The sequence below is a fragment of the Lolium rigidum genome, chromosome 4 (genome assembly GCF_022539505.1).
Source record: "Lolium rigidum isolate FL_2022 chromosome 4, APGP_CSIRO_Lrig_0.1, whole genome shotgun sequence".
Classification (NCBI taxonomy): Eukaryota; Viridiplantae; Streptophyta; class Magnoliopsida; order Poales; family Poaceae; genus Lolium; species Lolium rigidum.
Window position 1 is genome coordinate 67,950,819 of NC_061511.1, and position 11,643 is coordinate 67,962,461.

Consider the following 11,643-nt stretch of genomic DNA (forward strand, 5'->3'; position numbering starts at 1 on the left):
CAACTATGATTTCTTATGCACCTTTATTTGTGATTACTTTATACTTGTTTCAAGTTGAGTTATATGAGGAAGTTGTTTACTAGAATGTCTTGTGTGAATGAATATGATGCTTCTTGTCACGTATTTTATTCATCGACTCTTCACTCCATAAACATGTGGTCCTGTTCTACGAGTTCGGTTTCGCTTGGGGACAAGCGAAGTCTAAGCTTGGGGGGAGTTGATACGTCCAATTTGCATCACTATTTTATATCATAATTTGTCTGTTATTCATTGATATATTTCATATTTGGACACAATACTTATGTTATTTCATCTATTTTGCATGTTTCATCATTATTGGAGGATCAAGCGCCGGAGCCAGGATTCTGCTGGAAAAAGCACCGTCAGAATGCAATATTTCGGAAGATCAAGCTGTGGAAGGAAATTATACCAAAAATCCTATTTTTCCGGATGACGAAGAAAGCCGGAAGGGGAGCCAGCTGGACCCAAGGTGGGCCCGGACCATGAGGCGGCGCGGCCCATGGCCTGGCCGCGCCACCTGGTGGTGAGGGGGCCCCACAGCCCCTTTCGCCTCCTTTTCTTCGCGAAATCCTTCGTCCCAAAAACCTAAGCCACAGAGGGTACCTCACGAAGAGTTACAGCCGCCTCTGCGGGGCGGAGAACACCAGAGAGAAAAGAGCTCTCCGGCGGGCTGAGATCCGCCGGGGAATTCCCTCCGGGAGGGGAAATCGACGCCATCGTCACCGTCATCGAGCTGGACATCATCTCCATCACCATCATCATCATCTCCACCATCATCACCGCCGTCTCCACCGCTGGACATCGTCACCGCCGTAGCAATTTGGGTTTGATCTTGATTGTTTGATAGGGGAAACTCTCCCGGTATCGATTTCTACTTGTTGTTGATGCTATTGAGTGAAACCATTGAACCAAGGTTTATGTTCAGATTGTTATTCATCATCATATCACCTCCGATCATGTTCCATATGATGTCTCGTGAGTAGTTCGTTTAGTTCTTGAGGACATGGGTGAAGTCTAAATGTTAGTAGTGAACTATGGTTGAGTAATATTCAATGTTATGATATTTAAGTTGTGGTGTTATTCTTCTAGTGGTGTCATGTGAACGTCGACTACATGACACTTCACCTTTATGGGCCTAGGGGAATGCATCTTGTACTCGTTTGCCAATTGCGGGGTTGCCGGAGTGACGGAAACCTAAACCCCGTTGGTATATCGATGCGAGGAGGGATAGCGGGATCTCGGAGTTTAAGGCTGTGGTTAGATTTATTCTTAATTACTTTCTTGTAGTTGCGGATGCTTGCAAGGGGTATAATCACAAGTATGTATTAGTCCTAGGAAGGGCGGTACATTAGCATAGGTTCACCCACACAACACTTATCATAACAATGAAGATTATTTAGCCGTATGCAGCGAAAGCACTAGACTAAAATCCCGTGTGTCCTCGAGAACGTTTGGTCATTATAAGTAAACAACCCGGCTTGTCCTTTGTGCTAAAAAGGATTGGGCCACTCGCTGCAATTATTACTCTCGCACTTTACTTACTTGTACTTTATTCGCTTGTTACATCAAAACCCCCTGAATACCTGTCTGTGAGCATTTACAGTGAATCTTTCATCGAAACTGCTTGTCAACACCTTCTGCTCCTCGTTGGGATCGACATTCTTACTTATCGAAGATACTACGATACACCCCCTATACTTGTGGGTCATCAAAATCCTACAAAGGAAATATTCTCGGAATTGGACGAAATCAATGCCTAGGGTCTTATTTTTTCACGGAGCTTACAGAAGACCGAAGAGCATACGAAGTGGGGCCACGAGGGGCCCAGACCATAGGGCGGCGCGGCCAGCCTGGGCCCCGCGCCGGCCTATGGTGTGGGGCCCCTGCGCCGCATCCAACTCTGCCCTTCCGCCTATTTATTCCCTCCGTCGCGAAAACCCTATTACCGAAAGCCACGATACGAGAAAAGTTCCAGAGCCGCCGCCATCGCGAAGCCAAGATTCGGGGGACAGAAGTCTCTGTTCCGGCACGCCGCCGGGACGGGGAATTGCCCCCGGAAGGCATCTCCATCGACACCACCGCCATCTTCACCACCGCTGCTGTCTCCTATGATGAGGAGGGAGTAGTTCTCCCCCGAGGCTAAGGGCTCTACCGTAGCTATGTGGTTCATCTCTCTCTCATGTGATCTTTATGTGATCATGAGCTTTGTGATCTAGTTGAATATCATCTATGTGCTACTCTAGTGATGTTATTAAAGTAGTCTATTCCTCCTCCATGATCTAATGTTGACAGTGTGTGCATCATGTAGTACTTGGCGTAGGTTATGATTGTAATCTCTTGTAGATTATGAAGTTAACTATTACTATGATGGTATTGATGCGATCTATTCCCCCTTTCATAGCTATTGTTGACAGTGTGTATGCTATGTTAGTACTCGGTCTAAATTGCAATGGTCTATTATGTACTCTAGAGGTTACTTAAATATGAACTCCGGATGTTGTGGAGCTTGTTTACTCCGGCTTGAGGTGTGCTTTTGTAGCCCTACACAATGAATGGTGTTTGTTATCCAACAAGAGAGTGTAGAAAGTAGCATTTATTTATTCAGTTATGTGATCAATGTTGAGAGAGTCCACTAGTGAAAGTATGATCCCTAGGTCTTATTTCTAAGCATTGAAACACCGTTTCCAAGAAGTTCTGCTACATGTTTGCTTGCTGCCATCTTTATTTCAGATTGCAATTACTACTTACAATCATCCATATTACTTGTATTTCACTATCTCTTCGCCGAACTAGTGCACCTATACATCCGACAAGTGTATTAGGTGTGTTGGGGACACAAGAGACTTCTTGTATCGTAATTGCAGGGTTGTTTGAGAGGGATATCTTTGACCTCTACCTCCCTGAGTTCGATAAACCTTGGGTGATTCACTTAAGGGAAACTTGCTGTTGTTCTACAAACCTCTGCTCTTGGAGCCCAACACTGTCTACAGGAATAGAAGCGTGCGTAGACATCAATACGGCAATTATTTTTGAAAACCCTTCACGAACAGGGCTATCAAGTCCGGAGTTCTATGGCTTTTAGGGCAAATGAGTAGGAAACGGCATGTGACACCATATAGTTTGTCGGAACGAGGCCATATTTGGCACGTGCGTGGTCCCTGGGATGGGAAGCAAGGCCCCGGGAGCAGATTTGCAATCCGATCCATGGGCGATGGTTTTTTCATTTTCGGGGTGCCAAAACGGGTTTTTTGTGAAGTAACTACATGGGACATATTTTTGTATTGCGTGAGACCTCCACGTAGTGGTAGGACACCGCCTTCGCACCACATATCATATATGTGCGCGCTAGCTATCTGGGAATCCATGCGGCTTCCTGCGGTGTCCCGCCGAATCCGCCGGAAAGTGACCGGATTTGAAGTAGTGCTACACTTTCTGTCGCTCAATAAATTCTGGGAAAATGTTTTTAGGTCTATGACACATCACTTTATGTTCTAATTTTTTTCCGTTTAGCGCGATGGTGAATGGGTGCACCAGCACGCCCGGTCCGGCCATACCGCATCTCCGTGGGGGGGGGTGCGTTTTAGCCAGATGGCAATTTAAACGAAGTCAGAAAATCCCGCGGAGCTGCATTGCGTCATTTTATGTGTCCTAGTAACCACTCCAATAATCAGAAATAGGATACGGCAGTTATTCTGGAAAACCCTTCACAAACAGCGCTATCACGTCCGGAGTTCTATGGCTTTTAGGGCAAATGAGTAGGAAACGACATGTGACACCGCATAGTTTGTCAGACCGAGGCCATATTTGGCATGTGTGTGGTCCCTGGGATGGGAAGCAAGGCCCCGGGAGCGGATTTCCAATCCGACCCATGGGCGATGGTTTTTTCATTTTTGGGGTGCAAAAACGGGTTTTTGTTGTGAAGCAGCTACATGGGGCGCATTTTAGTATTACGCGAGACCTCCGCGTACTGGTAGGACGCCGCCTTCGCACCAACTATCACATGCCATATGTGCGCGCTAGCTATCTGGGAATCCATGTGGCTTCCTGCGGTGTTCCGCCAAATCCGCTGGAAACTGACCGGATTTGAACTAGGGGTACAATTTCCGCCGCTCAATAAATTCCGGGAAAAATGCTTTTAGGTCTACGACACATCACTTTATGTGCTAGATGTTTTCCGTTTAGCGCGATGATAAATAGGTGCACCAGCGCGCCCGGTACGGCCATACCGCATCTCCGTTGGGGCCCATTTTGGCCAAATGGCAATTTAACGAAGTCAGAAAATCCCGCTGAGCCGCATGGCATCATTTTATGTGTACTAGTAACCATTCCAAAAGTCGTAATTATGATACGACAATTATTTTGGAATACCATTCACAAACAGGGATATCATGTCCGGAGTTCTATGGCTTTTAGGGCAAATGAGTAGGAAACGGCCTCTGACACCGCATAGTTTGTCGGAACGAGTCCATATTTGGCACATGCGTTTTACCTGGGATGGGAAGCAAGGACCCGGGAGGGGATTTCCAATCCGACCCATGGGCGATGGTTTTTTCATTTTCGGGGTGCTAAAACGGTCTTTTTTGTGAAGCAGCTCCATGGGGCGCATTTTAATATTGCGCGAGACCTCCGCGTATTGGTAGGACACCGCCTCCGCACCACATATCACATGCCATATGTATGCGCTAGCTATCTGGGAATCCCTGCGGCTTCCTGCGGTGTCCCGCCGAATCCGCTAGAAACTGACCGGATTTAAACTAGGGGTACACTTTCCGTCGCTCAATAAATTCCGCGAAAAATGTTTTTAGGTCTATTACACATCACTTTATGTGCTAATTTTTGTCTGTTTAGCGTGTTGGCGAACAGTGCACCAGCGCGCCCAGTACGGCCATTTTGCCGTTTTGGCCAGATGGCAAACTAGGCGTCATATTTGGATTCCTCTAATTTTTAGGCTCAAATGATGATATTGATGTTATATTTAGATTCCTCTCATTTTTATGATCGATTTAGACATATTATTTGTGGAATTTCGATTTTCCGATTTAAAGATATTAATTATTCCATATTAAGTAGAAAAAAGACCAAAAAATAAAATCATTTTATTGTTATTTGAATTCAATATTATTATTACTTATATATTAATTGTTTCATTGTTGTTTACTTAAGTAATTGTTTGGAATTCAAAAATAAAGAGATGTGCATCACGGTTCAAGGGTTAATAGGGTTGATATGCTATTATTATCAGCAAGAGGTGTCAATTCATTAATGGAAGCTCATCCGAATAGAACCAAGAAGTTAAACGTGTTGAGGCTGGAGTAGTGTGAGAATGGGTGATCGACTAGGAAGTTTAACCATGATTGTAATTTGACCTAAGATTAAGTGTACTTAGAGTTAATAGTGTATTGGGTGAAAGATAAACAAGTAAAAAAATGCGGTAAAAAAATTAAAAATTGAAATTTTTTAAAAGTCTATGCCGAGGGAGGTAGCCGCCGAGGAGCTATGCCGAGGGCGGCCCTCGGCGTAGCCTACGCCAACGACCAAAACAAGCTACGCCGAGGGTTCCCGGCCCTCGGCATATCGGCCCATTCCTGTAGTGATTTTCTCACCCATACACCACTCTTAGATAGCTTCATTAAGGCACATCTTCCCATGACCATTATCACCAAAACAGACGGCATGCTTCAATCATATGATCTTCTCGAGATGCTCATCTTCAGTTTGCCCTTCTCAACCTTGATGATGATGTCATCCTCTCATGGGCTATATGAGATCTTACTTTTGATGCATGTCCAAGGAAAGATACTTAACCCACATAGACAACTCAAACACACATAGATGATGGGTTAGTTCACAAAGCATAATTGGCAAAGCTTACCATACCACAAGATCATGTGACCCCATGTTGTACATTCTTTATGCTTCATGTGTTGACCAACTTAAATCCAATATTCGCTCTTAGTCTTGGTCATCCTTGTATCTCCTAATTCCCTATCATAATATGTTAAGGTAAATAAAGAAATCTTCATTTGATTGCATACTCTAAACTTAGTCAACCATTGCTCAACTCAGAATTCTATCATGTGAAAGAATCGTATGGGCACCTAGAGGGGTGGATAGGTGCTAATAATTTTTTTATTTTTTTTCAATTTAGGCTTGATACGAGAGGTAAATTCGCTAGATATGCAACTATGTCAGTTTACCTATATGAGAAGGTACAAACAACTACACAAGATACAAGTAGTAAGTGCGGTAAAATTATAGAGATAACCGAGAGTGGAGCACGCGGAGATACAAGGGATATTTCTTGTAGTACCTTCCTTATGAGGGGAAGTACATCTACGTTGGAGTGATGTGGTGCCACGAAGAGCACCATGTTGCCAAGGGTTGAGGTGGGGCAGCACGCACAGATGCAGGGAACAACGGCGGCCGGTCGTAGGATTAGGGGCAGCAATGGCGACGAAAAAATAGCATGCGGAGCTGACGGAGTAAGCACCAGCACGTCGGGGAGAAAAACAATGCTTAGGACGACCTCGCAATGGAGGAGCAGCAGCGCAATGACACAATGCCTGGAGGCAGCATACAAGTTTGGGAAGAGGGCAGTCACGAGGAGTGACGATGAATAGCGAAGGGAGAGGCAACACGGTGGTGCCACATGGGATTTGGAAGAAACACCACATTTGCACATCGATGGCACAATACTGGATCAACACGAAGTGGTGGGGAAGAAGTAGTATCCCGAGGGGAGCGACGACACACGGGGTGGGGGAGGGGGAGCAGTTGTAAGGGAGTGACGATATGTGGGAGGAGAAGCAGCTGGAGGGAGTGACGTTGTGAAGGAGGATCTCAACACGAGTTGCATGCATGTGCGAAAAAACCCCTAACCTAGGCTCTGATAGCATGTTATCAATGCAACTTATCTCTATTGCATAACTCAGCGAGAAAATATAGTTAGAAATGCAACACAACTGTACATTCAACAACCTAATTCAATAGTAATGTTTGAATGGTTTGATTTATGATGTCACTAGACCTTAGATCAGCTAGGTGTATCTACATAATTTATCAAATTTCAACTATTTTCATCGAGTTGTTAGCATAAAATTACCACATTCGGGCGCAAAAAACCACCAGATTTTGACGAGGTTTTCTCAAAAAGCACTAATCCATGTCTGAGGGTGAATTGACATGATTTCTGACAGGCCAGGCTCACATGTAAGGCTGACGTGGAATTTTTTTCTTCCAATGGACTAGACCCCACATGTCAGCATAATTAAAAAAACCTAAATATTGGAAAAAATCAAAAGTGAAAATTCTGTGGACATAGGTCCCACTTTTCAGGCTGCATTAATAAACAAAAAATCCAAAAATAAATAACCCCCACCACCGGCTCACCCCCACCACTGCTACCCGCCGCCTCCCCCACCGACTCACCCCCACCATCGCCGGCACTCGCCTCCGCCGGTGAGGTAGGCCCCCACCCTCAAATCGCGGGCTTGCTTGCCCATCCCAGGCGCCGACCATCTCCAGGTCGTCTTCCTCATCCCTGGCGTGCCTCGGTCGAGCGACGCAGACAGAGGAAGGTAGCGGCGCGCAAGGAGGAGCTCGCCGGAGATAGAGGAGAGGGCATCGGTCGTGACGGAGTGATGAGGATATCCCTACCGAACCACTACCTCCTTCATTACAAGATGACGAAGATGTTGTTGTGAAGCTCAAGTCCAATGAAGTTAGAATCGGACCTATGACAAGAGCTCATGCGAAGCTACTAAAACAACAGGTAAACTTGTTCCTAAACGATACTTTGATTGATGAGAACTTTATACTGCCTAAGTCCTCTTACTTATGTATGATCAGGTACGAAGAGAGAGCAAGCATCGCACGAGGAGGAGAGGAGCAGCTGGACATGGTGCTGAACATGAAAACACCTCATGGACGTGCGAGGGAGGAGAGGGAGGCATGCGTGAGGGAGGAAGACAAAGTCCAGGCCGGCGCACAGCCCGGCTAGACCGTCCACCATGTCGGCCTGCCCGGCCTCACGCCCGGTCCAACCGGATCCCACGTCGGGATATCCCGACGCCCGTCGGATCCTGCGCCGGTGCCAACCGGGCGGGTGTACTGAGCGTCCCGTCCTTGGTCCGGTTCTAGACCGGTCCCTGGCTCGGTCCAAACCAGACCGACCGGTTCCTGGCCCGGTCGACCGGCCCCCCGGCCGGCCGTGTCCGAGTCAGTCTCGATCAGATCCCGATTTGGGTCGGTTTTTAATGTATTTTCTCGACTTCTGGTCGTCCTGAACCCCTATATAAGTGCCCAGGATGCCCCCAAATTAGGTTTAGACCACGTTTAAGATAAACCCTAGTTCATAGTTGATTTCTTTGCAACTCTATTGAATTTATACACCAATTCACATCGATCTGGTGTTTTGCTACTGAAAGTTTTGTGTGATCTGCGGTTCCATTGGGATTAGAAGATTGCAACCTACCGCTTCGTGGTCGGCTGCTACATGCGCAAGTGTGTGGAGTTGCAAAGACATTGTAGGGTTGAGAGTTGTTGCATTGGCGACAGGAATCAATGGAGAGACTCGTCAGCGTCATACAAGTTACCATCCACCTCATCATCGTGTATCTCCGATGTGTTCATCGAGTGTTCATCACCATCCACCTCGCTTACTGAGAAGATCGGGCCACCCCATATCACGGAGCTTGCCCTGCGCCCGCCTACTCGCGCCCGCCCTCCTGCACCGGACCCGTGTGTGCACCGTCCGCGCCCATTTGGGTCCTGGCAGAGCTCACCGCCACCTGCCGACACCGGGCCTGGTAGAGCTTGCCCAGCGCCTGCCTATTGGCTTTGTCCCTTCCGCGCCGAACCTGTGCGCTCGCCTCCCACGCCCTACCTCGTCGGCACCTGCCCCGTGCCTCCCGTGGGCGGCGATGGCATCGAGGTGGGTGACCAGCGGCGACGACCCACGCTGGTGGAGAGTACAGCGGCGGCCTGGCCGGCAGCGAGGAACCGAGCCGCGCTGGAGGTGTTGTGGGGAAGCAGATGGGACAGTTTAGGGTTTCTTTTCTTTTTTTAACTATTTTTGTTGTTGTTTTTATTTATTTACTGTGTTGTTTGACTTTTTTAACTGGACTGAGAGGTGGGCTCTAGTCCAGCTGAGCAAACTGGGCCTGCCAACTGGACCCCACACGTTAGAAACGGTGTCAATTTGCTATCAATTCAGGATTAGTGCTATTTGAGAAAACCTCATCAAAATCTGGTGGTTTTTTGCGCCCGAAACACAAAGTGGTATCAAAATGAAGATTTACCTGTGAATATGGTGGTTCTATTCTAACAACTAATTTCCATCTTTACTTGTTTTAAAAATATTTGAAAAACCCAAGTTAGTTTAACATCATATCCAACCAGGAGAATCAGAACAAAAAATAATTTCCTTGGTCTACGCATATACATGGGCATCTAGCTAGCTAGCCACCATATGCGGAGGAACAATTACCTCACCAATTCCATACCACACCCAAAAACAAAAGAAGGGAAAAGGGGAAAAAGAAAAGATAACCAATGGAATTGTCCCCTTTCTTTCTCCCCGATGCTATTTAGTCACTTCCTTCCCCAGGACCAAACTCTGCCACTTTGTTCTGTGCTGCCCCCTTGCTTCTTTATACCACCCTTCTTCAGTCCCCCTCCTCACTTGCACCAACACTGAGTACTCTCACTTTCCTCCTATCTTTCTCCATTCTCCTCACTCGACAGACATGTCAGCTGCTGAAGAAGGCGCACCACCACTGATGTATCATGTAATTCGCAGTTCATACATCTTCTTGATTAGCAGATAAATGCAAGATATCTCATCTTTATTTCTCCTTTTGTTTGATTTGGGTTTCTTATTAAAAGATTCTTATGAGCTTTCCATGGTCTGGGTTTGCTATTTCTTCTCAGACTGTGGCCCTGAAAGTCAGCATCCACTGTGAGGGCTGCAAGAAGAAGGTCAAGAAGGTGCTCCAGAGCATAGAAGGTGGGTAATATAGATTGAGAACAAAATAAAAGCAAAGCAAAAGAATACTTTTAAATCTTATCACTAAATCCTTACAAAAATCACCTTGAAAGAAAGTGGCAGGGTGTTTCAATTTTATTATCTCTCCTTTTCCTTTCCAATCAGGAACTACAAAAATTGAATGAACTGAAAAGGTGTCAGAAGCTTACCATTTTTTTTCTGTATTCCCTTGTTTTTGCAAAAGGACTTTGATTTCAACTTCAGTTTTGTAACCAAAAGAGCAAGTAGCTGTTTAACTAACTACAAATGATTTTTATGTGGGTCTACCCCTGCATATATATGAAGGGGAAAAGTAAGAGATCCCCTGTTTCCCTAAACCCCTTGCAAAACTCTCACCCAAAGTTCTGCATTCTGTTATAAATTCTTCTAAAGTTTATTCTGCAGATGAAAATGCTCATGAGCTGTAAGAAATTTGTTTGTGCTAATTTCGTTGTGCTCTCTGCATCAATTGGCAGGGGTGTACAAGACGGATGTAGACATTCAGCAGCACAAGGTTGTTGTCGTCGGGAATGTCTCCGTCGACGCGCTAGTCAAGAAGCTTGTCAAGTCCGGAAAGCACGCCGAGCCATGGCCGGAGCCAGCTCCTCCCCCCTCCGCGGACAACTCTCCCGGCGGTGCGGTTGGCAGCAGCGGCAAGAAGAAGAAGAAAAGGAAAAACAAGAACAAGTCCACGGCGCCGGTGCCGGCGCAGGGTAACGTCACAGTGGAAGGCGGCGGCGGCGGCGGATCCATTCCCCCAGAGAATCATGACAACGGCGGCGACTGTGATGAAGCATCCGGCGACGAGCAACCTCAAAAGCCTGAAGGTGGTGGCGGCGGAGGCCCGCACGTGGTTGCCCCATTCGCCATGACGCCGCACGGCATACAGCCCATGGCACCCACCGCCAATGCCAATGCCTCCGGTGGCGGTGGAAAGAAAAAGAAGAAGGGCAAGGGAGGTGGCAACGGCAGTGCCAATGCCAACGCAGACGGCGCCGGTGCAACGGCGGAGATGATTCCACACGACGCAGCCGCGGGAAACGCCGGTCAGCACGCCGCGGCTGCCGTCGATGCCGGGGCCTACCCGCCCGCCACGACGATGAGCTACCCGGGGTACTACGCCGGCGGAGGGCAAATGCCGCCGCCGTACGCCATGAGCTACAGCACCGCGCACCCGCTCCGGAGCAGCGCGTACTACCACCCGATGGTCGGCGCCGCGTACACGGGCGGCGCCGAGTACTTCCACTCGACGGCGCCGGTATCAGCGGCACCGAGGTCGTATTACATGTTCAGCGAGGAGAACGCCAACGCATGCAGCGTCATGTGAGACATTTGTTATTTGGTCGATTGAAAATTTGAAATGTGTTGATTATTTGACAGGTCACTTGTGTTATTTTAGCTGCTACTTGTATTAGTATAGTCCTCTTGAGGCAAGCTCGAACATTGTGTTGTGTCTGCAACAGAACCTTTTTTTTTTTTTTTGACAATCAATACCACATATATTCATAGTAACAAATAGTACATGGTAGAGATACATGAACTGACTCCAACGATTACAAAATAAAGTCTAAAAGATAGTAACAAATCTTCGAGGTCTT

General features: G+C 47.0%; 1 protein-coding gene across 1 annotated transcript; it reads left to right on the plus strand.

Moving 5' to 3' along the window:
• Positions 1–9,658: 9,658 nt before the first annotated feature.
• LOC124647012 (heavy metal-associated isoprenylated plant protein 35-like) lies at positions 9,659–11,417 on the plus strand. The gene is made up of 3 exons (XM_047187021.1): positions 9,659–9,809; positions 9,952–10,027; positions 10,522–11,417. Exons 1-3 carry the CDS (start codon positions 9,768–9,770, stop codon positions 11,370–11,372), a joined length of 969 nt encoding a protein of 322 aa, XP_047042977.1. The 5' UTR covers positions 9,659–9,767; the 3' UTR covers positions 11,373–11,417.
• Positions 11,418–11,643: the final 226 nt, after the last annotated feature.

What these genes read in the sequence shown, in the direction of transcription:
- LOC124647012 (XM_047187021.1), top strand. Translation starts at nt 9,768, where the DNA reads ATGTCAGCTGCTGAAGAAGGCGCACCACCACTGATGTATCAT. An exon ending in CACCACCACTGATGTATCAT is followed by an intron (nt 9,810 to 9,951) that starts GTAATTCGCAGT and finishes ATTTCTTCTCAG; the next exon opens with ACTGTGGCCCTGAAAGTCAG. An exon ending in GGTGCTCCAGAGCATAGAAG is followed by an intron (nt 10,028 to 10,521) that starts GTGGGTAATATA and finishes ATCAATTGGCAG; the next exon opens with GGGTGTACAAGACGGATGTA.